Consider the following 25696-nt stretch of genomic DNA (forward strand, 5'->3'; position numbering starts at 1 on the left):
ATGTAAGAGCAAATACAAAGAGGGAAGAAGTTCTGGAAGGCACAACCCTAAGACACTGGCATGTACAACTGAAAACATGTGTGTGATAATTAAATGATTTGGATTCAATCACTTCTATGACTTACAAACGTGATATTATCAATCACAGAAAACATGGAAACAATTACAGTGAGAAGAAACAGATAACCATGACCAGACTATAAAAACATAAAATCATAAAAATATGCAAAGACGTGGCACTTCTTTCTTTTGTCTTACACACACACACACACACACACACACACACACACACACACACACACACACACACACACACACACACACACACACACACACACACACACACACACACACACACACACACACACACACACACACACACACACACACACACACACAAGGACACACACACATTTCTCTTTCCTCTCGGGTGGTTAAACTCTTGGACCTGTATCTAGTAACGGTATTGACTGCGTAGGACAAATTATGATTTTAACGTGTGATATTTCATAATTAATCATAAATTAAACCTCTTTTCTGTTGTCTCTATATTCAGGTCACAATAATCAGAACCGGTCTGAAACCTATTATTATTTAATGATCATCCATCCATCCGTCCGTCTGTCCGTCCGTCCATCCATCCATCCATCCATCCATCTATTTATACATCCATCCATCCATCCATCCATCCATCCATCCATCCATCCGGTCGCCTTGTGGTTCAAGGGTCTGCTGGAGTTCAGGCCTGCTCATTACAGGCAAAAGGTGGGGTACACCCTGGATAAGACCCCAGCTTCTCATGGGGCAAAATAATGGATGGTGAAATTCAGATGAAACAGCCAAGCCCAAATTCCATGGGCTGCGTAGGTTTCATAATTGTGGTCGAAGCAGTACAATGTGGAAATACCATCGGTCTCCAAAGAGCTGCAAGTTCCCACAAAAGCTAGCTGTATCTCTTCCTGAAAATTGACTCACTAATTTTTAATTTCATACAGTCATGGTACAGACACTAAAAGGCTCTGGTTGACAAGTGATGCCCCTTTACTTCATGGCAAATGTCTTGATACTCGTTTCCATCTCAGATTCAATCACTAAGGAGGAATTGAAGTTGAAAAAAATGACGCTTTTCCATTTTAAGCACTGCAGACAAAACTAATAAAACACACACACCTAACTCTAGTGTGTCATTATTATTGCAGTGCAGTTACTGTAACTACTTCTGATAACTCCTAGTAATTGACTAGTTATCAGCAGCACAGGATTCTTTAATTTGGATTCCACAACACTGTGTGGAACGACGCGAGGTGGATCGAAGTGTTTCTGTGTTGTGTAACATGTTTTCATGTTTCTGTCTAGTGAGGGAACGCCATGTGTGAAAATGTGTGTGGTTTACTGATCGAAAACAACTGGTATTGTTTATTATGTCCTCAGCATGAACAGACAATATCCTGTTTTAATCATCATCCATCCATCCATCCGTCCATCCGTCCATCCATCCATACCATCTGACAAATATTTAAATTTTGGGCCCTGCGGTAAATCAGAGCTTCTCTAATTTATTGTAAACGACTTCTTCATCATATTAAGAGCTGATGCAATGTCACTGAGTGTTATGATCTTTTTGTCACAGTTGGTATGTATACAAACTCATCTGCTGGTTTAGAGAACATCTACAAATACGTATCCATCTGATGTGTGCTGTTTATTTAAGTGCCAGTCTGGTTTGCTTTATCGACAGTGTTACTGTTAACACCCTGCATACCGTTAAAGTTTCAGAGTGCCATAGGGTGGATAAAGTAAATTAGAACTTTGTTTGCAGGGAGGGTGTAGGGCTACGGAGACATTGTGAAACATTAAAATCAAATACCTACGTGTATTTTTGTTTAACAATACCCCTGTGATCCCAGTCAGTGAACGACCACCCACGAACCGGCTGTGCAGCTGCGTATCAATAAGAAGAAACTCTGTTACTCCACGCAGGCATCATGCTGTAATCAGTATGGTCTGTCAATCAGAGAGACAGAACCAGGAAGAAAATCCAATGGAGGCACTGACTGACATCTGAGCACTGACGCACCACGACTACGCACACGTTTGTGTTTGTGGCTCGATTCCCAGTCGTGAAAGGTTTTATTGGCACTTCTTTGAGGTAACATGAACAAAAGCCATTAAGAAGCTCTGCAGGGACTCTTCTTCTCACTCCATGCTGTGTTGGTGAAGAAGGTTCTATGTTCTAAGTGTCCATCAATCAGTGAATCATCACAGCAGTGGTCGTGCATACCGTCTACTCAAATGGTGCCGAAAAGTTTTAAGTTTAAAGTTAACACAAAGTAGGGCTTTATTCTATATTTATTTGGTGTTATATTGTTGTCAGTTTGATGTCAGTAACTTCCCCAACCTATGAACACGAATTGTGTTCGTGTTCATTTCGGAGCAGTCGGTGGAGTCGTGTCTGTCTCTGCTCATGTATTTTACCAGACTTTGCTCAAACACAATGGATCCAGAGCCAGAAAGGTGCAAACAAGCAGGGAAAGCCTCTGTCACTTCAGTTGTGTGCCAAACACATAAAATGTAAACCAGCTTAGGGTTGTTCAAAACACGTGTTCAGAACCCAAGGAAAGACACTGCCAAAGCAAATACTGGGACAAAAACTAATTAGGATGCTTTTTTTTTTCTGAGGAGAAAGAAGCCAATGCTGACCAATCTGATTCAGTCTGAAAACAATGCCTTTGTCTAAATCACTGGATAAAATAAAGTCAGTGGGTTCATAATGCAGTTTGCCTTTTACTTATTATCATCATTACTAAATAATAATACAGTGTTATTATAAAATCATATGATAAAAAGTTACTGAAATATACTTTTATGATTTAAGTATCCTGTATTAGAATGCCTATCAGTGTGATATGGTGCAGAAATTCAGTGGGTGGGACTTTGGAGAGAGAGAGAGAGAGAGAGAGAGAGAGAGAGAGAGAAAGAGAGAGAGAGAGAGAGAGAGAGAGAGAGAGAGAGAGAGAGAGAGAGAGAGAGAGAGAGAGAGAGAGAGAGAGAGAGAGAGAGAGAGAGAGAGAAAGAGAGAGAGAGAGAGAGAGAGAGAGGAGGCTCCACAGGCGCGTCTCTCCTTCAGTATCTGCCTGCGCCTGCTGTTGTGTTGCAGACGGTAAGTGAATATTGACCCACACGACGGCTCTTATTTCATAAACCAGGAGTCTGAAAACATGTAAAGAAAAAAAAAAGATCAAGACGTGGAGGGGAAACCACTAAACAGTCTCTGAAGCAGAACTCCTGAACTTCCGAACCAGGATACAGGTGAGAGCTGAACAATCAATCAATCAATCAAAGTTTGATGTCAGAGGCTGGTATTGTTAGATCTTCATTGTTTGGCTGTAGTAGCGAAGGGCGAGTCTGTTGTAAGCTCTGAATTTTGTTCTTGCATCATTGTTCCACAGGAAGGTTTCTAAACAGTGTGAGGCCAAATGAGTGAAGCTTTCACCTTATTCAGCAGTATGGACTCGAGCGCTCACCAGTTTCACTGTTGCCTCATGACGTCCAGGGGTCAGGATTCCGTTCTGTTGTCTGGAGTGTCTTCATTAGTCCCACACTGAGTCGTCTGTTCATTCCCAGCGAGGCAAACATGAACCGAAGCACGCTGTCTGGTGGGTCGTGCACCAACATCACCTGCAACGACACCCTCACCGTTAACGGACAAGGCAGGCCGGCGCCGAGCATCATCATGTTTCTGGCTGGCGTGACGGGAAACCTCCTGGCTCTGTTCATCCTTGGAGTCCACCAGAGGGGCCATCGATCCCGCTCCTCGGTCTTCTGCATCCTGGTGACCGGTTTAGCCTTGACCGACCTGTTGGGCACCTGCCTCCTCAGCCCCTCGGTGTTCATCTGCTACGCTCGCAACCTGTCCCTGATCGGACTGGGCGGCGAAAGACTGTGCAAACTGTTCGGCTTTGCCATGAGTTTCTTCGGCCTGGCACCGACACTCATCCTGTGCGCCATGGCTGTGGAGCGCTGCCTGGCCATCAGCCACCCTTACTTCTACTCAGTGCACATCCGCAGTAGTTTCGCCAAATTCACTCTATTTTTTATTTACCTGTTTTCTTTGGGTTTTTGTGTCCTGCCATACGCAGGGTACGGTAAATTCAGACAGTACTGCCCCGGGACGTGGTGCTTCATCGACATGGACGCGACAGGAGATGAGCAGGCCAACTTGGTGCTGGCGTTCTCTCTGTCCTACTCGTCCCTCATGGCCCTGCTGATCTTGGCGGTGTTTGTGTGCAACGGGTCGGTCATTGTCAGTCTGTGCCAGATGCACCGGAGCCAGTTAATGCGGCGCGGCTCGGTCGCGTCCACGGGGAGGAAGAGGAAGATGAGCCTGGCCTGGTTCACACAGGGAGAAGAGGAGATGGATCACCTGGTGCTGCTGGCGCTCATCACCGTCATCTTCGTGGTTTGCTCTCTGCCTCTCACTGTGAGTTCACCAATGAGCTTTATGATCTTCTGACAGCGGCGCTTGTGTGTGTGTTCGCACATGTGCTTCACACGCATATACACACAAGCACACACACATGTACAATCATTACACCACTAAGTTTTTTTCATCTGAAAAAGTAACGCAACTTTATCAAAAGAAATCAAAAGAAGTTTTTAAAGCAACAAGGGAACAGAGAATATTCTTAATCATTTTATTTACGAGTATTTCCTGAGTATTTTGGATGTAGCTCTGCTGACACTGACATGAGACGATAATTTCAAACATGAGTTGAGTGTTTGCTCCTTTTCTTCCGAGTTAATAGAATCAATTCATTTCTTCCATACTGGAGTCATTATGGACATAGAAATTGTTTTCGTATCTGTGATATGTGGTTGATGAACGATCTTCGACTTTCCCTATGATTGTGCTGGGCTCTGCCTGCTCCACTTGTTAAAAGGTGCTACACAAGGCATGCTGTCACCGTGTACATGTGAGCGTATGGGTTGTGTATTTGCTTGACCCGTCAATCCTGAAATATAATTGCTTGGCCCTGCCTTTGCAGTAAATGATGCAGTAAAATGTTTGATCACATTCCTGCAGGAGGACTCATTGTCTCCATCTGGACGTCTTGTACTACTAGTCTGACCAAACTGCTGCGCGTTCAGAGGTATTTTCCCAGGGTTCAGGCTGAGAGGTTGCAGGGGGAATGCACAGCAATGATGGCTTTCGTCTGTTAGCACTGTATGAGTAAGACATGAAATTGAAACCTCACCGTCTGCAGTGTGAATGACTGGTAGACTGGCTGTTTTCGAATTGAAGTAAAACAAGTGAATAACAGTAACTGTAAAAGCTGCTTTAATTATGTGGAATTTCCATTTCCTTTATCCAAAATAAATAATTTCTCAATCCGATCTGATTATATTACAACCCTAATTTTAGACTACATATTAGGTCAGCATTTCAACCAATCAATGCTGAGTTACAAGCCTCTTTACAATATTAGGTGCATCTTTATGAATAATACAAGATCCTGTTTTTAACCAATTAATGATTCATGCGTCCTCTCATCAGATGTGTTCCAGTGCTTATCTGTGCAAGCGCTTGTTTGCACGTGTGCATGTACATCCTTGAGGTTGCAACTAAAGGAAATAAGAGAGGTATGTGTGTGTGTGTGTGTGTGTGTGTGTGTGTGTGTGTGTGTGTGTGTGTGTGTGTGCGTGTGCGTGTGTGTGTGTGCACATCTTAACAGACTAATCGCGTTTCACAGAATGTGTGTCCTGTTCTTATGCCTAACAGCAGTTAGATTGAAGCCAAACAGATGTGGGCGAGAGTCTGATTCTGTTGATTACAGTGGAGACATTACAAACAGGTTCTTGGAACTGATATGCTTCAGATTTTGGAAGTTTTCTTATTAGCATATGAAAGAGTGTGTCGTTATTTTTGCTTATAAGCGATAATGTGACAACCCCAACTGTGTTTTCCCGCTCCAGTGTGTTTCCAGGAAGTCCCAATGTACTCAAAGCACTTTGATGTAACTGAATACACCTCAGAGAGAATGATGCTCTCACGCTCTGTATGGATTCCATCTGCAGTTTGCCTCATCTGGAGGGACTGAACTTGTAGGATGGAAAGAAGATCCTTAAAAATGCATGGCTGTTTCCTTTAACGAGTAAGAAGGAGGATTGTGAACTGGTTATTCACCTTAGAGACACAAGTAGTTTTGCAGACTTTGTACAGATCGAGTTGAGAAATCTTGCATTGACCTCCAAAGGAAATCAGATGATCTGTGTACATCTATGAGACGTGAAAGTTTTTTTCAACACAGCGACGTTTTCATGCTTCATAAAGCAGAAGTTCACCACAGGTTTTTTGTGGTGAAACACAGAAGTGGTAAAAGATGATCATACGAGGGAATTTCTCACAGAGGCGTGTACTTTTTTTGGAGACTACGGGGGTGTGTGGTAGGCTGACGTGACGTTTCCACAGCCCTAGCCGTGGGTGTTGTATATCACACTGATTGAACCCTGGAACACACACTGCTGCGCCTCTAGAGAACATGGCATGGAAATGAATGTGACCAATTAAAGCTGATGTCATGAAAGTTATAACTGCAGCTGGCCTATGAGAAAACGTGTGATTTGTTTGATGTGTCAAACATGAGGTCCTCCTGCTTTACGACATGTAACACCATATGGAGGGGACTGTATGGCTGCTGCATGTTAAACAAAGATACAACTCAAACAATCCACTGATTCAATGTCTCCTTTTTACAGAATGATCCAACATGACCTGAGGTTGTAGCCACCAAGTGTACAGAGGTTGACTCTAAATAACACAGCTGTGGCTGACAGGGATTGATGTTCAATAGTCGATCAAGTTCAGGAGGTTAACTGAACATTTTTGTTGGGATATGTATTTTAAACCCCTTTTCTGACATTTTTGAATAATTATACAAAAACAGCATTTTTAAGTGAGGAGTTCTGTTAGGAAGAGAAATTACTCCCTTACTTCATTTGGCCTGTCTTTGGTCCTTTTCGACCTGCTGTCCTCAGTCTATTAATGATCCGAACTGTCTTCGGTTGCAGACTGACGGCGCATTTGTAACCATCACAAATATCCTCCCGCCCTTCTGTTCTCATGGGAACCACAGAATGTGCCTGAAGACCATATGGTCCTCATCAATACCTGGATCAATAAAGTGCTGCGCTCTATTGACAGGAGACATTTAAGATTTTAGTTGCATTTAGCTCCAAATTTCACCTTCACTATATTAATCAAACAGCGAGGAAAGGGTATCATGCAAATCTCTCATCATCCATCAAGAAACTTTGGTTGTTGTTGACGGAACAATTGGAGTGGCAGGATAAGACAGATTGGAATCAGGGAGGCTGAGTCTTACTCAGCAGACTAATATTGGCTTGATGATAGGGAGAGCAACAGGGGCCCATAAATTCAATTACAGCTCAATAAGTTGTAGAGCGTATTACACGCATTAAAATAGCAGCTGTAAAACGATAATTTACACAAATGCACAGAACATGTGACATCCCCTGGTGATGAAATAGCAAAGTGATAGACTAGAGATCAGGAAGATGAAAAAAGGATTTAAAAAAAGGCCAATTTTTATCTAAGGTTTTATTTTCTGCTCAAGAATTTTTTGAAACACGCTGTATTCATAGCATTTCATAGCAGGTCACCCCAAGATCATTGTCATCACTACCATTTATTGGGCCACCATGTGCACATGTGACTGTATAGACATACAATTAAAAACTCACCCCAGTCTGCATGCCCATGTATCCTTGTGTAGGATTCTTAACCCCAACTTGCTCCCTGGATGCTATTAGGTTGCCCAGTCCTCAAATACAGAGAAGAATTTCTGCTCTGAGGGATCAATGAAGTATTTAAACAAATCATCACTCTGTTGTCCCTGGTGGTATGATAATGATTGATTTGCACTGGAAAAATATCCGCGGTGCACTGGCGTCGGGCCCGGAGTTTCCCCACCTCACGCCATAAGACAAGCTGGGGTAGGCTCCAGCTCCCTGCGAACCTGCACAAGCGGATAAAGTGGGCTGACAAAATGAATGAATGGAAAAATGTTTAAGAGGTTCACAAGAGAAAAGCAGATTGTTTGATGTGAGAAAAAGATGGATGAAAGTGTCTAAATGCTTCAGCCAACTGAGCAAACAGGGTAGACAAACAGCTCTGACACATTTATAGTCACAGGAACTTCATGTCTCCAGGAGTCACATTAGCACCTGATAAATCTGTCTGATAATACCTCATGGTGTTAAAAAATCAAAATCAAAATGTTCTTTTGTTTGTTGACGAAAAAGTAAAAATGTGTTGCTTTTCAAGATTGAGGAACCAGGTAATAGATATGTGAAGACTAGTTCCACTTGAGATTCTGCTTTAAAAACAACTTCAACATTAAAATTAGTGTGAGCTTGGCTCCCTACGGGGCTTTACCTTTGTACATACCGCATCAGAATTTTTCACAACAGCCACAAGCTTTCATGTGCCTCAACAAGCCCAGTCAAATCCCAGTCTGGATGGTGGCTTTCATTCCAATGCACTCCCAGCTGAATGTAATCGTGGAACAGTGTGAACAAAATGGGGAAGTCCCCAGGTCCAGACAAATCCTAAATGACTCAGGGCTGAGATCCCTGTAAGGCCTATCAGAAACAGGAACATGATAGACCCACACGTCTGAACGACCTGGAGGTGTCAGATGGATCCACACCGAGTGGTAGCGGTAGAATTCCACAGAAGAAATCTGTCATGTGACAGAGGCAAGACAATATAAATTGTTTTGTAGAAGGGTTTTTAAAAAACCCATCCTTCACAAAGATGTGTAGCAAATTTAAACAAAGAAGTGCTGGCTTTGTCTGCCGAGCGTTTATTGTGATTGTGACGCTTCAGGTGCTGCTGGGAGATAATGTCATTGTGAGCTCCGTCCTAGATTCTATTAGGAAAGGTGATCCGCCGCAACGAGCAGCTGGCTTTATAAAATTAAGAATGAGATTCTCTTTCTTAGCGGATTCATTCAACATAAACACACACCAAAATAAAATTAAGTAAGCGTTTGGCCCAAGGCTTTAGTCGCCGGTGAGCAGGTGTTTTTTTTTTTAATAGTTGAGGTTCAGATTGACTGAAAAAGGTCAAAGACAGATGTGAACAACAGATGGAGGACAGAAAACAAGGCAAAGGTGATTATCGTTACCTGATGGGTTTTCATTCAGTCTCACTGAAGCAGCCTCACTGCTTGGTTTTTATTTATTTTGAAGTTAAAACGAATCTCCCCCCGAGTTATTGGCACTTAAACCTGTATCACGTAAAAAGCAGACACTTGGGGGCCAGCGAAAACGAGCTCACGAGACGAACATTTGAAGATGATACCTGGTTGATTGATGATTGGTTGTTTCCATGCGATGAACGGAAGTTTCAGTTGCACTACTCTTTTTCTGTTTGCTTCTGAAGGAAAAGTCTGGACCTCCAGCAGCTGAATGTCCCACAGTGATGACCAGCTGGTCACTAAGCTGGACCTTTGGCTGTTTGGTGTTGAGCTGGTAACCCGCAGTGGGCTTTTGTGCTGAAAACTCCTAACTCCCACTGGCTTACATTACACAGTGGTGAGACTATTGAGAGTGATTTAAGAGCAGTTAAGTTGTGGTCTGTAAAACTAAATAGCTTGTATACTGAAGGGTAATTATCACTTGTTGTTTATCACGATTAGTGAAGTCCTAGGCAATGGTGACATCTTTCTATTATTATGACACAGATGTATTGTGCACCCTGCGGTGACATCATTATATGTAGATTTGAAATCACTACAATATCAAATTGTGCAACAATGAACAAATTCCTGTTTGTGTTTATGTGTCAGTTTATTCCGCACTCTGATTTTTTTGTGAATTAAATGGTTGTCATCTGCTTCCAATTTTTTCCTAACCAGACTCTCAGACTACTCTCCACATTTTCTCTCTTGCCAAACATACTGAAAACATCACTTTGGTGGTGAAAACAAAAATCAAGAGTAAATTCTTCCTCATTCTGCTGAACTCTCACTAACCCTTCGAATTGAAGGCACTTAACTGCTGCAAAAAGATTGGTTGTGATTGTGTGTCTATGAATCATGTACATTGTTGGTAGATGACGTGTGTTGTAGAATTTGTCTCACTGATAAGAAAATATAATAGTAAAGACTTACAGGGAACATTTTACACACTTAGTATTTATAAATTATTTACATGTGCTGGTAATTATTTGCCTTTATATAAAGTGAGGTTTTGTATATAACCTGGCCTGTAGTTCATTATTCTCACTGAATATAACAAGTTACGTAAGAAGATGGTCTTCTGTCAGTGAAACCATTTTATTTAATTAAAAAGGTTTTGATATAAGCACAAAATAAACTACAAAAATAAATGTTATCATCCCAAATATAGATGTACTGTTAATAGCAGAATTTTACGTTGACATTCCTTTTGCTATAAAACATTACAAATACAAATGTACAATGTCTTGCATGCAGACACATTTGTTATCTCCTCTTTCTGAACACCTTTTATTGATGTGGTAGCTGTTTATTATACCAGCCCTGCAGATCCATTTGACAGATGTTGTAGTGGACAAACACAAGCAGCACAGAGACACCGAGGTCATTATCACTGCAGGTCATCAGGTCCATCAGCACCAGGGACTCCAGTGATGAAATTCACAACCTGGTTTTTATTGATAATGTTGTAAATATTTATCAAAGATTGATGTAAACGGTGTAAATATTATAGCGTCAATATTAATGGTTAAGATAAATCGAAATGAATCAATAATATCCCAACGTCTGTATTGGTGATTCTAAATTGCCCTTAGACATAAATGTTGGTTTTTCTGCAATAAATTGAAATGCAATAAACTTCTGCTCCATATCAGCAAGAGTAGGCTTCAGCCTTAAGATATAAATTAAAAGATAAAATCTTTAAAACTACCACAATGTCAGTAGGGTTTGAGTCACCCTTAAAATGTGCCTGAAATTGAAAGCTTTAGCTGTAGAGTTCAGTCATACACAGACAGCCAAGCTCCGGTACGAGACTAGCGAGATAGTAACATTCACTAGCATCGTTCACGTAATGCAATAATATAATCCAACATTTTTTTAAAGTGACTTTGAAGACCAGTAACAGTTCAACCTTTAAATATTCTTGAGTTCTTATATTTTTAAAGTACTCAGCTGGAATGTTTAATCCATTGCTGCACTCAGTCTCCTGTTTTCTGGGGGGAAATGTAAATGTCAGTGGTGTAAATGGTTTGTAATGAATCACTGGAAGTGAAGAATCTGCTTGATGAAGCCTTCTTGATGCCGATGTTTGCATCTTCAGGAGATGAGGAGCCGCCAGCCATGAATAAATCTTCAACAACAGCCCCAAACTCACTGGAATAGGCTCGAACTAAATGATGGGATTCCTATTGGCAGCTGTTGTTTTAGAGTAAATTAAGGACCATGGTTTTTTTTGCTGTGGATTCGTTTTTACTACACCATAAGCAGAAGAAAGGCCAATCTGGTTTCTCTAAGAAGTATGGTGCGTTCCATTTTTATTAGACATGCGTAAAAAGTGTGAAATGCTTATCTTCTGCACAAAGTCACAACAAACACACTTAAATACTGAGGATCTCAGTCTCACATTAAAAAGGAAACCAAGGGGAGAGATTCCCTCCCTTTTTCTTTAGTTGGACTGTCAAATATCAGGTCTTAAAGTTTGGTCCATAGTTTTGTAACTTAGACCGTGTCCTCTTGTTATTCGTTGTTGTGGATTCAGCTCAAATATTATAAAGCAATACGATGGCAGAGAAATAATGTTTGCATGAATTATGGCCTTTGATTGGTCAGTGAAGTTTGCTTTTGGTGTATACTGTTGTTTCCACAAAAACTATAATGCACGCATTGTGTGACAGGGAAAACTACCGACTGTTTTCTTTTTTGGGCTTCTGGATATTCCTCACATCCCCACTAGTAAAAACTGAGCAAGACCTTTGTGTTAGAATTGTGTTTTTCCTCTGGGCTGTATTAATAAACATGCAACAGAAGCTTCAGGTTACGTTTTGGAAGCCAGTGATTGCTAAACATTTCTGTCAGCGTTGGTTATTGTGCAAAAGAAGGTCAGTCTCCCTGTTGAGGCTCTGTTGTGCAAAATCCTGTGTTGGTTTTGGTTTTTGCATGTGAATTAGAACTTATCAGACGAGGCTGTTTGAATATATTGTTGCCAAAACACACAGAAAATATCAGCATATCTTTCTCACGATGCCATTTACCTGCACTTTATTTAATGCTCTCCCTGTTTGTCTTTGCGGTTATTTGTCCATCCATCTGTATTTCCATTGTTCACTCAGCCTCGCGTGAAATGTTCTCCACACCCAAGTGTAGAGTTTCTCAGTTTTAGGGGTGGGACTCTTCATGTGTTACACCTGATATGCAGATGCTGTTGTAGTGATATTTGTTATTTGTCACCAGTATTTTACTCATGGTACCAGCAGACAAATAACTGAGTCTTTATCTCTATCAGTTAAGTAATGTTTTTCAAAAACTGTGCAGCAAAATAGAAATCAGTTTAAGAGCTATATTTCAGACGGGTTAAGCAAGACTGTATCTGTATTTGCATTTCAACAAGCAGACATGTGTTGAAATGATATTTCTTCTACCTGTGTTTCCTTTACTCTTGAGTGAGCAATGATGAATATAAGTCCAGATATTTTCCTCAAATAGTGCTGATATCTATGCCCTTCCCTGTTGTAAACTTTATCAGTTAATCTTTCAGTAAATGTATGTGCATAGAGAACTCGTCACCTTTCCATAATTCACAGGAGATTTATGACCTAATAAAACTTATCTGAGACACAGCTGTGAAACGCAATACCCCCACATCAAACAAACCAACGTGATCATCCGTTACTGTGAGGGATGTGTGACACAGGAAATCGGCTGACAGTCCAGCACGTGATAAACCCGCGAAATGATGGTAGATGAATGTGTTTCATCTGAAATGAAAAAAAAAAAAAAATCATGATAAAATAATCACAGTAAAATAAGGAGTTTTTGCAGAACATGAAATCTTGAAAGCACAGTTGTGGAGAAGAGATGGACAAATACATGTGCATGTTTCACTAATACACCCATGCTTGTTAGTAATACCTACTCATTGGTAAATATGTATGCATGAATAAATCACATGTGCTTATTAGTAAACAAAAAATGTACAATATGTCAGTGCTGCTGATCCTGGTTAACCTGAAAAGTGTTTCACCTTCCTCTAACCCTAAACTGTATAAATAATCTACAAGGGCTTGTCACCTTAAATGGAACCATCTTAATATATCCTTCAATATGTTGTTCTTTTCTTACATATAATGTGAGATACTCTTGTACACATGACATTTCCGAGGTGAAGTTAGAGATATTCTAATAATTATAAGGATATATGCTCTTAGAGCATCTTTGTATTTTGGGAGAGCTCGCCAGGTAGTCCAAACTAAGTGAGACAGTATAATGCTGATTCTCCTAAATTAAGCATAGGTGGAAGATGCTTCTCCTGCCATGGAATGTGAGCATTTGAAGTTGGTTAAAATGACACACTAAAGTCAGGTGGCGACTCTGTTGAGGATGACTAACATGCAGATGAGCTTCCCTGAGATGGTTTCTCACAGTTTGCTCAGAAATTCTTTGGTTTAGAAACCGAATGTTGCAGCAGCTGTCTATTAGCTGGTCTCATGTGATCTTAGAGATAGACACGCCGGGTGTGGAGGTCCTGGGCTGGTGTGTTTTCACATGTTGTGAGGCATCTTTGGAGACAGCTTATGGTAGAGAAATTAACATTTCAGGGCCTTTTATTGTGGCCAGTCTAAGGCACAATATTAATGGTGTTCAATCATCATGATCTGCCACGTCTTTGAGGTGGGATGGGATGTCTAAAAGATTTAGACAGATTTGTGAACGATACTTCAGAGAAATGATCTTCTTTGTCCATAGAATTTTTTTTAGATCTTTAGCCCATAAAAAGGAGAGCAAAAAAGCCAAATCGGCACACATAGATTGGTGAATGTTACATCCGTCAACCTCTTGTCCATATCACGCCAGAGGACATGGACAAGTGGACGGTTCTCTGAGAGGTGTCTGATTTGGTGAAATAAGGTTTGTATGTCTGCGCTGATAGACACCACATGCTGTCTGAACCTGAGCAGAAGTCTAGGGACCAAGGGACAAAGAAAGAGCCTTGACAGCAGGTCATCTCTCATGGTTGTCTTCTAGTAGTGGAAGGAGGTATTAAATACCTCTCTTACCTTTCTATTGTGAAGTACTACGTGATGATTGGTATATCAGGATTTGGCAGAACTGCTATCTAGCTATTTCTTGTATTTCCTGATGGGAAATCTATCTTGGGATGCCTTCCACTCATGGCTGCTCTTCACCTTCAGCATGGTGAGAACTGGATGATGTTGCTTCCTCACCTACTTTTTGTTTCTATAGGGCAAAATGCCATTCTGCTACAGTCGTTTAACATCCTGGTGTAAGTAGAAACATGACAATTGAAGGTACTGTAGGAGCTCTCACCAGGTGGACGCTGGAGTTCAGTTGCATTGAAGGCTTGGCTGATGGGGCAGTAGGTACGTAGCAGCGGTCAGCTGACACCTCACGCTGTTAGTAAGACCTTGCTCAAAACAAATGAGAACCTCATCAGCCTCAGCTGAAACTTTAACACTCTGGGGTGAGCTCCGCTACTGATTTCTTATTTTGAAGCGTAAGCAGAGGCTTGTGGTTCAACCACTGGTGACTATCTTTGATAGCATCTGTCCACATTTGCCTCGTAATAATAACATCCTGTTGTCGCTGCTGTAGATGCTGGTGATGTTTCCTGACATGTCGCTTGATGTCATCCATGTGGAGCAGGTTTCTGATTTTTGCCACATTTCAGAAATGGTCTCCATAGCCAGTCTCAGGCCCAATACCAGTGGCTCCCCTTTGCTGTACTCCATTTTACGTGACTGATGAGAAAAAAGTGAGATGGCTATGAATATTGTATACATTAAAGGTGACTTGTTAAAAACGGATAGATTGACAATGTTGCTTTATAGTCCTTTTTTTGCATGCACAACATCAATTAAAGGTCTAATGGCTGCTGGAAACGCACTGTTGTGTGAGACATTTTTTTTCTGTCCTGAAAAATCAATTAGCCGGAGGAGGAAATATCATAATTAGCAAATTGATTACATGCACCAAATTCATTCCAACCACTCTTGCCAGAAAGCACCCACTCAGTTTTCATCTCTGTGTTTTGTTTTTCTGAATCTCAGATTACACAATCCCTGCCCGCTATCTTTCTGCACGGCATGAAACAGTAAAATTCATGTACATTCCAGCATGTAAAAATCTTCTGTACTTTACACTAATATTTGTTCCGTGGAGCAGCATAATCAGATATTTCTGAGACTAAATCAGGGGCAGAGATCAGTATCAGCAGAGAGCCAAGAGACAAACATGAACATTTGATTCTCCCTAATTTGGCATCTCATGCTGCTCTGGTTAAAGGAGTTTAGGGGAGAAAAGGGTTGAGACACAAATCTAATTTTGAGTACTGTGGTTTTTTTGTTGAGGAATAAGTGGAAATCTATTCATTGAAAGTGTGTGTTCAGGTTTGTTTAAATTACAATAAATGAGGGAAAGACACTGTGATTTTAACAGCCTGGGCAGAGATTAATTCTTTGTAGAGATTTTATAGCATGCTATAAGAAATGAGGAGGAATAGAATGACAAACTCTGAACCATTAGTTAGCTATCCCAAGTTATAGTTATATACCTTTATTATACTTTATATTTATTATACTTTAAACTTTATTATACTAATAATACCAAGTTATTAGTTATATACCTTTTTCCCCAACAAGAAGAAGAAAACGTTGAAATGTTGACAACCAATTTGACAATTAGATTCCAAAGTCTTCAGTAGAATTGTAAAGAACCAAGACCAAATTACTACCACACACTAGGTCCTCTTACTCTTTAGTTTATTGATTTAGTTTCGAGAGCTAAATTTCCAAACTTGTTACTACATTAGCCTTTAAAAAGCAGTGGTCGATCTTTAAAAAGCCTGGTGAAAGGCCCATAACCTCTGCAATCACCCCTCATCCATGTACAATGATCCTACAGTGGAAATGGATCAGGAAGAAGCAGACGGAAGGAGTCCTCCAGGACAGACAGATGGAAATGAATGGGTTGTAGAGCGAGCATCCCTTATGTGGGCTGTTTCCTGAAAGTCAACAGTCATCAGACCCAAATAGCATCTGATGTATCCCTGCCAGGATGCTCCCATTTACACCGACTGGAATGAGCTACACGAAAAAACAATTTGTGCTTTCAGATGTTAAGATATCGTGAAAATCTAATTACAATATTTTTGACCTCACATATTAAGATGATTATTTGATTTGTCGTTAAGAGAAAACTAGTGTCCAATGTTTTCAATATTGTCTTCTCAGTTGTGAGGATTTGCTGATTTATTTCTATAGCGATAGCAAACTGAATATCTTATAGCAATTGTCACAGTATTTCTCAATATTTTGTGTTTTATACATAAAAAATAACAAATTGGCTTCACATGTATAATAAAGGTGCAGCTCAAGTAGAATAGGAAATTATTCTTAGTTATAGATCTAAAAAAATACTTTAAGATCTTTACTGTAGAACTAAATTGAATATAAAATAGCATTTTGTAATTTTGTACACTGCTTAAAAAAAGGGAAAAATTCATCTTCCCAGTATAACACAGAGGTGGGAAAACTTTGACTGATGGGGCATTGGAGGAACAGATGGATGGAGTGATTATTTGTACTAATGGAAATGACATGTAAAAACCATCATATTAAAGGTTATAGCCCTTACAGTCAGTAAAGCATCCATATGCAAGGATTGTTGTAAAAATTATTTCGCAACTGCATTTATTTCATAACAGTAGATTTGCTGTACAATTTCAGTGAGAACAATGCTGCTGGTCTTCCATTTTTGCCAGTTCATCAAAGTCAAACAAGTTTGGCGGGACGGATCACATAGCCTAATGGGCGGTACGTAGTTTGGGCCATAGTTTGCCCATGCCGGATTTAACATCAAGTCACTTTAAAATCAGGTATATCAATCATTCTATCTAGGAAACTTGGAAGGCTGTCAATCCATGTCACCTCCTTTAGTGCAAATCAAAGTGACAGCAGGTGTAATGGAGAGTCAAAAGCAAGTGATTCCGCAAAAAGAGAATGGTTTTGCCTCTGGTGGCCACAGACAGTTGCTCTGTTCTCCAATGAAAACAGGCATTGGCAGGTTTATCATTGGTTTTTCTTTCTCTTCATGTGACTGTAGTGAGAGAGTCTGCAGATGTCATGGTGAATGTTATCCTGCCAGTAACATTTCCGTGCATGGCCAGTTTGGCGGTGGGTCAGCGATGCTCTCAGACACATCCTTTGAGTGTCACACAGACCTCCATCTCACAGCCAGCAGTCGCCTGACTGCTGTTAGACAACTGATGCCGTGGCCTCTGAGTTCCTCCTGCTGCAGGACAATTCCCAGCTTTAAATGGTTTGACCATGTATAGGCACTTCCTGGATGATGAAGGCCCTTGTCTTCCCTTGACCTATATCCAGCTGAGCACCTATGGGATGTAATGCATCATTGAATTGAATTTAATGCTGCCAAGTACCACTGCATACTGTCCACATAGTGTCAATCTAGCCCTTCTTGGGCTGTTGAAGTTGGTTTCCACTGATGAATGTAGTGATCAGTGTTGTTTTCATCCAATTATTCAACATACATCATTAAACATTTTCAACTTGAAGGATTCATACATAAAGGTCCTAAATGGGATTTCAGTTTTCTGTCAAATAACTTTGAGCAGTGTACATGAATATAATTGTAGTTTGCAGAACAGAGGATGTGATAATAACATGTAGGGTTAGAGAATCTGCTGCATGAATTGATTTGTTTTTGTTGGATTCATGCCTAAATGTTTATAAATTAAGGATTAGCGAGTACACCACTATCTGTGTGTGTGTGTGTGTGTGTGTGTGTGTGTGTGTGTGTGTGTGTGTGTGTGTGTGCGTGTGTGTGCGCGCACTATGTAACAGCATACAAATCACTAATTTTAAATGAAGTGAGAAAGTGTCAAACTAAGAACAAGCAGGTAAAAAAACCCCAAACCATTGAGGTGGAGGCGGTGACCGATGCGACACGAGCAGTTTTCAGCTCTGTCTGGTCAAATGCACCGCGTACGTGTAACAAAACCAAACCAGAAACTAGTTCACCGTGTAACCTTAAATTGACCGAAATAGGGGCAAGCTGAAGAAAACCTGGGAGAGCAATACAAGCTACAGTGAAGCCACGCAGAGAGAAATCAGTCAATGTCTGTGTGTGTGCAAGGGTGGTGCAGTGTAGTGTCTCTGTAGGGAAGGGCGGGCCCTGTGTGTGGCTGGCCAATCACAGAGCATAAAGACAGAGGATTTTCCCTCAGTTATGCCAGCTGGGATAGGCTCCAGCTCACCGTGACCCGCGCAAGCGTTCAGGAAAATGAATGAAGGAGCACGAGTATTGGCGAGTTTTTTTACTTGTATCATTCTCGTACTTGTCAAAAATTATCCGTATCGAATACTTCTCTGAAACGAGTACACACCCTACTACAAATTGCATGTTTTTGAAAAGCTTTCTGCATTGGCGTGACTTTCTATTTCCCTAATTAATTACTCTGATCCTCGCTTCCTGTATAAGGTTTCTGGGCTGCTCTTCACCCAAAGACTGATGCATTAATATGCTCTTGTTTAAGTAGCCTGGTTTCCCATCAGTTTTTGGTTCCAGAGGCTGTAGTGTTTGGAGAAGACAGCCAGTGATTAGTGTCCCTCTGAGCTGGGCTTGTGGTTTGCTCAGAGGACCATAAGAGGCAGGGTGGCATGGAAGAGCTGAAGTGCCATTGAGGGTAGTAATGTGCAGCAAGACAGCAAGGGCAATGATGATTATGACAGCGCATATGAGGGTGCATGTCTGTTTGAAATGTTTCTGGCAACATTACATGATGAATAAGGTGTACAATAACTGTGTACTGACTGCCAGAGGTATTTATCATTATGTCTGCTAGTGTTTCATACCAGTGTGCCAAGGTATCTTTTTTTTGCTTTAAATATTAATTAATAATACAAACTGTTGTCGGCATAAAGCCTGTTCTTATGTCATAACTCAACTCTGTTGTGATTCTTGTCATGAAAGCCCTTAAGGTCACTAAAGGACACTTCTCATGTACTTCACGTAACCAATCACCTGCCTCTTATGTTGTTTTCTGTCCTACATGTCCAGAGCCAGGTGGACGTCAAACATCTTAACTATTCCATGTACAGCGCCAGATCATAACTAATAGTCATCTCAAGGCACTTTCCAGGTAGAACAGGGACAGACCTGCTCTCATAGAACTCAACTTGTTCCATATGAGCAAGTACTATGGAGAAGGATGCAGGAAAAAAACCAGAACCGTTCTTTTTACAGGCAGAAACCTTGAGCAGAATAAATAAATAAATACACTGATGTCCGTTGACATCAGTGTATTTCAACCGTTGACTGCCATTGATTTGATGGTCTGGCAATACCATATCATACTTCTACACTAGAAGTGAACTGATCCCCTGTAGCTGGCAGCAGTGCTGCTTTTTAGAAGAGAGATCAGCACATATGAGAAGAAGACAGGAGGAGAGGGGAGAGACAACGGTGAAACCATGAGGGTTGTAGAAATTCAGGCAGCTTCACTTGTAAAGTGTATGTGGTGCAATAGTTTGGGGAAAAAGAGTGTTGTCATCTTCAGAAAAGATGAGAAAATGAATGGATGGAGGTTTGAGTCACATCCCCTTCACGGGAACCCACGACCCCAGAGAGCTGCTGCGGAGCACATAACATTCACTTTTGCGGCTGCCCAAAAAAAAAAAAAAAGAGAAGATAATTATTAGTTTCATAATGGGTCAGCACTGACAGTGTGGACCAGTAATTAATTGGGTAAAACTGAACTAACATTGGGTCACAGTGCGTGTGTGTGTGTGTGTGTGTGTGTGTGTGAGAGTGATGTATCCATGGTAAATCGGTGTGATTTCAGCTGTAATTGTGACATCAGTTGTGCAATTTAAGAAATTTCACATCACCTTGAATGAACTTCCTGAAAAGTAAAGGGCATGTGATTGTTGTTTGTTTCCCATTGGGCTGTGACTTTGGATGGGCCATTGTCGGCTCTACACTCGGTCCCTATGGTATTTTTAGTTGGACAGGTTCTAAACTTTTCCCCTTTAATCTTCTCACTCTGTCTCAAGCTTGGTTTTTAATCCAGGCTTTAGCAACAGGGAAACATTTACAGCAGTCCACAAAAAGCATTCAATCAGTGCAAGCCGTGAATTATCTGTTGTTTGATGGGTAATTCATGGAGGAAATGGAGAATCGTTGATAGACATAAAGAGTGAGGTGACAAAAAACCTTCCAGGGCTCTGCTCTCTACAGGATGAAAAAGCAGCCAGCTGCAGCTTTGTGGGCTTCCTGTCTTCCACCTATTACACCAAAGGTCAACGCACTTGTGGCTTTTTTATGAAGCATTGTCTATGTCTGCATTCAGGCAGTTCTCACACTACTTGCAGTATGTTATCTGTACAAAGAGACGGATGTTGATATTTGTTAAGGCCTATTATCACAAGATGAACCACAGTTTCTCTTGACACTGATACTAAACACACAGTTGCGTGTTCTCATCTGGTTTAAACACCAAAGTGTCGTCAACTCCATCATGGGCCGCTGTTGGACGGACTTGAATTAGGTTCCATTTGGCTCTAGTAGACAACATTAATCATGTCGGATTATTTTGAATATTTGAAACTACAACATTGAGTTGAGTGTTAGTTTGTTCATGAAATGTCTATGAAATGTCAAAAATAATGTCTCACTATTTACCAGATTCCAATGCAGTGTATCCACTTTGAGTAATTAATAATAGTTCCAGAAGGCTTCTTTTGGCAGAGGCTCCACTTGGATCCGTCCAACAGAATTTTTTATCGTGTCAGGTGAAGTGTAACCAAAGCTCTGTCGAATGAACAATTTGCCTTTAAAGACTTTTAATTCACATGTAGTAGCTGATCATTGTGGCCTGAAGATGACAAACACTGTGACAAATGTCCAATATCTGATCTGCTAGGTTTGTCTAATCAATAATTCTAAAAGTTCCTCTTTGACATCAGTTGACTAATGGACGAAAACTATTAGTGACTTGGCAAGTCTGCCACATTCATCAGAAACAAAAGTTTCACAGCATCAACATATAATACTAATCTCTTCAGGTTTCTAACATTCCAATACCATCATATTGACTACACATGGCAAGTTTCCTGAGATAACCTTAGTAGAGGGAAGTCCTTATTCACACAGAATACTCTAGACACACCAACTACATCTGACTTGAGGGAAAAGATGTAAATGGAAAACCTTTTAAGAGGGCAAGAAGAGCACAAGGTAAAGACAATGCTAAACACACGTTTGCAGCAAACACTGCACTGAGAGTCGCTCTCAAGAGTGTGAAGACTCAGAAATCATTTTGGTACCAAACCAGCTCTAAATGAGTAAAGACTTATATCTCATCGGTGTGGCCGCACCTCTGGTTTGAATTTGTAACCTAGTTGTATAAAACAAAGACTATACCTAACCTCAACCCTCTCTTTCTTTTTGCAGATTGCAGGTTTTATCAACGCCATTCGTCCATTTTGTGGGGACAGAGAGAACCTGACTGCTTTTCGTTTCTACGCCGTCAACCCTATTGTGGATCCTTGGGTTTTTATCATTTGCCGCAAGTCTGTATTTCACCACCTTTGCTCTCTGTTGAGCTGCCACTTCAGCAAAGGAGCTGTGAAGACGACGGCACATTGTGCTTTGTCCATGCCCCTTGACAATCACATACAGCACAACCCTCCAAACATAGCGCTTCAACAGACCAACATGTACTCCAATTTACCTCTGTGACCCAAAAGAAGTCCTCCTCTGTGGAAGGTCACTGGAGACTGGGAGACTTTCAAGTCCAATTGTACAAGGAGTACAAATGGGTTGCAAAACTTGAACATTTACATCTAATGATCCTCAGTTCACCATTTCAAAGCACAAATCCTTTGACCAAAGAGTAGCTTACCCCTTTGGAAATCACCTGTAAAAAACATGCGCTTAAGTTTAGTTAATGGGTTCTAAATTGCCCACAGATGTGGGAGTGTGTGTGTGTGTGCATGGTTGTTTGTATTTCATGTGGCTCTGCGGTGCATCAGCGACACGTATGGGGTGTACCCCAACTTTCGTCCGTAGCCAGCTGGGATCTGCTCCACCACATCTCTGACCCCCAAAGTGGGAGAAGTAACTGTGGACGAGACGTTCAGGGTCGTCTCTTCCACAAGAAAATGGATGGTTTACTCTCAACCTCTTATTGTCTGTGTGAGAAAATAAGCAGTTCTGTAGATGCGCACTAAGGAATGCATCAGCCTATATGCTGCCAGTAAATATTTAAATATTTGTAGTATGAAATAAACAGTAAACGACATGCATGCAGACCATAATCTATTCAAGCCTTTCCTTTCAGCAAATTATAAAGCATATAAAATCTAAATACATTAAAATTAACCTCATGATGCTACTCTCAGCCCCCTAACAAAAAGACAATAGTTACATTACAATTATTTAAAGTCTGTCTCTTGACACAATAGAATTTAGGGTTCCCCCACCTGCTAAGCCCCAAAATTGGGGTTTTCTAAAACCCAGCTGTGTAGTTTTTAAATGGTACCAGTGGAAAATAGTCTGGAACTGAAAAGTAGTGGGCAGTGTGGGAGGCTGTTTGCCCACCGCAGGAAAGTTCTGGTTTTAAGTCCACCTGAAGACCCGGAACTTTTCTGTATTGTGTTTGTTCTCCTCTCAGTGGAGACTACACAGGATTAGCAACTACAGGAAATGAATGATACATGAAAAGTAGTTGCTGCTCTATCGATGTTTGGTCTTTGTCAAAGGTGTGTTCCTTGACAGACAACACTGTTTCACTATTAAACATGAATAAGAGCATGCAATTTGTGCAGTTTGGTTAAGAAAGGATTAATGTGTTGTAACAATTACTTAACGCATTTTGAAAATAAAAATAGCAGGTTAGTAGTTTCCCAATATAGTCAAGTGGTAATGTCTACTTAGTATAAAGTAGTCGTACTTCCTATTGCTGTCGTGTTAGTAATCTCATTGCATGTGTGTACATTTTATTGCCATATCCACAGCGAGCAAAATCCAGCTGCTGCAAAATTCACTGTGAGAATTTGTGTTCTGTTGTTGTTTAAAGGTGTGTCTGCGTTTAAATATGGCACATCAATACCTTATGAACCACATTCTAGTTGTACGTATCCACATTGTCGTGTTAGTTCGCTTTACGCACAGCGTGCAGACATAAAGGGATAACTGTGAGTGATTTGAGTTTGGTGTTTTGGTGATCGGTGGATTATCTTGTTTAATGGTTATGAAATGCTCAGACATGCATGACTGAAAGTAAGTCACATTACCACCCACACATTTGGTCATTGAGAGTGTTTGAGTTGTGCATCTTAAAAAATGAATGAAATACGTTTTTTTGGAAAAAGAAAGAGAAAAAAAGAGCATTCATTATGTGGTACACATTTTGTTCTTGTGGAATAAAGTATTAATAAAAGAAACATCACGTCTGTCTGGTGTGCTCTCATAGAGGATATTATTTTATTCTAGAAAGTCATCTATATTGTGCTAACTACAACCAAATGCTCTCTATTCCAGCTCATATACACTTCCTGACTATTGAGAGACTGAACACATTTGCTGTGTTTACAGTATTTGTAGTAGAAGCAGTGACTAGATAAACAGCAGATGATTGTATTTACGTTTAAATAATCTTTTGTTTTTGTCTTGTTATACAACCGTTAGCATCAACCTTGACAACAGGAGCACATTCTAATCACTGCAGCGCGCCGAGTTTTAGCCACTGTTTGTTTGACTCTGAGCAGGATTTTGTGAAAACTACTGATGCTCATGCAACTTTTTGATTTATTTTTTACCACGACACCTCAAAGTAAACCATGAAACTGGGTACAAGAGTGGAACCTGTACCATGGAAAAAACAATCACATTTTACTGTGAAACCAAAGTAAGCAGTGGATCCATGAGTTTCAGATCATTTTGGGGCACCTGATAAAGGAGGACCAGTTGGATTTGAAGTACAAAACACAAAACCAGTGAAGTTGGCACGTTTTGTGAATCATAAAAACAGAATACAATGATTTGCAAATCCCTTTCAACCTATATTCAATTGAATGCACAGCAAAGGCACAATATTTAATATTCAAACTGTTAAACTTTGTTACTTTTTGCAACTATTAGCTCACTTGTAATTTAAAGACTGAGAAAGCTGAGGAATGCTCATCAAACACTTGTTTGGAACATCTCACAGGTGAACAGGCTACTTGGGAACAGTTGGGTGCCATGATTGGGTATAAAAGCAGCTTCCCTCAACAATCAGTCATTCACAAACAAGGATGGGGCGAGGGTCACCACTTTGTGAACAAATGCACAAGCAAATTGTCAAACAGTTTAAGAACAACATTTCTCAACAAGCTGCTGCAAGGAATTTAGGCATTTCATCATCTATGTTCCACAGTATCATCAAAAGGTTTAGCGAATCCGAAGAAATTACACTTAAAACTCAGCAATGCAAAGCGAAAGCCATTTATCAACAACACCCAGAAACACTGCTTTGCTGGGCCCAAGCTCATCTAAGATGGACTGATGCAGAGTGGAAAAGTGTTCTGTGGTCTGACGAGTCCACATTTGAAATTGTTCTTTGGAAAATGTGGTCGTTGTTTTCCTCCAAAGAGGAAAAGAACCATCCGGACTGTTATAGGTGCAAAGTTCAAAAGCGAGCATCTGTGATGGGGGTGCATTAGTGACCAAGGCCTGGGAAACTTGTACATCTGTGAAGGCACCATTAGTGCTCAAAGGTACATACAGGCTTTGGAGAAACATATGTTGCCATCCAAGCAGCATCTTTTTCATGGACGTCCCGGTTTATTTCAGCACGACAAGGCTGAGCCACATTCTGCATCTTTTACGTCGAAGCGTGACTTCGAAGTAAAACAGTGAATGTACTAGACTGGTCTGCCTGTAGTCCAGACCTTTCCCCCATTGAAAATATGTGGCACATTATGACATGTAAAATACAACAATTGAGATCCTGGACTGCTGAACAACTTAAGCTGTACATCAAGCAAGAATGGGAAAGAATTCCACCCTAAAAGCATCAGAAATTGTTCTCCTTAGTACCCAAACGTTTTGAAAGGCCATGCAACACAGTGGCATAAATGCCCCTGTGCCAAGTTTTTTTGCTGCCATTCCATTCTAAATTGATTATTTGCAAAAGAAAATAGAAGTTTTTCAACTCGAACATCAAATATCTTGTCTGCTGTGTATTCAATTGAATACAAGTTGAAAAGGATTTGCAAATATTGTATTCTGTATTTACAAATGTACACAATGTGTCAACTTCACTGGTTTGGGGTTTTGTAGATCAGAGGTGGATCAATTTTCCCTCACCCACTTTAAATTTGTTACGATAAAATTATTTGGATGTCGTGCAT

At 40.6% G+C, this 25696-nt stretch overlaps 1 protein-coding gene across 1 annotated transcript; it reads left to right on the forward strand.

The window, feature by feature from the left end:
* Positions 1-3114: 3114 nt before the first annotated feature.
* ptgir (prostaglandin I2 receptor) lies at positions 3115-23746 on the forward strand. The gene is made up of 3 exons (XM_068318298.1): positions 3115-3309; positions 3450-4480; positions 21753-23746. The coding sequence occupies exons 2-3, from the start codon at positions 3635-3637 to the stop codon at positions 22038-22040; spliced, it is 1134 nt and encodes a 377-aa protein (XP_068174399.1). The 5' UTR covers positions 3115-3309; positions 3450-3634; the 3' UTR covers positions 22041-23746.
* Positions 23747-25696: the final 1950 nt, after the last annotated feature.

Source organism: Antennarius striatus, chromosome 6, assembly GCF_040054535.1.
Source record: "Antennarius striatus isolate MH-2024 chromosome 6, ASM4005453v1, whole genome shotgun sequence".
NCBI classification, from domain to species: Eukaryota; Metazoa; Chordata; class Actinopteri; order Lophiiformes; family Antennariidae; genus Antennarius; species Antennarius striatus.

What these genes read in the sequence shown, in the direction of transcription:
- ptgir (XM_068318298.1), top strand. Translation starts at nt 3,635, where the DNA reads ATGAACCGAAGCACGCTGTCTGGTGGGTCGTGCACCAACATCACCTGC. An exon ending in TTTGCTCTCTGCCTCTCACT is followed by an intron (nt 4,481 to 21,752) that starts GTGAGTTCACCA and finishes TTCTTTTTGCAG; the next exon opens with ATTGCAGGTTTTATCAACGC.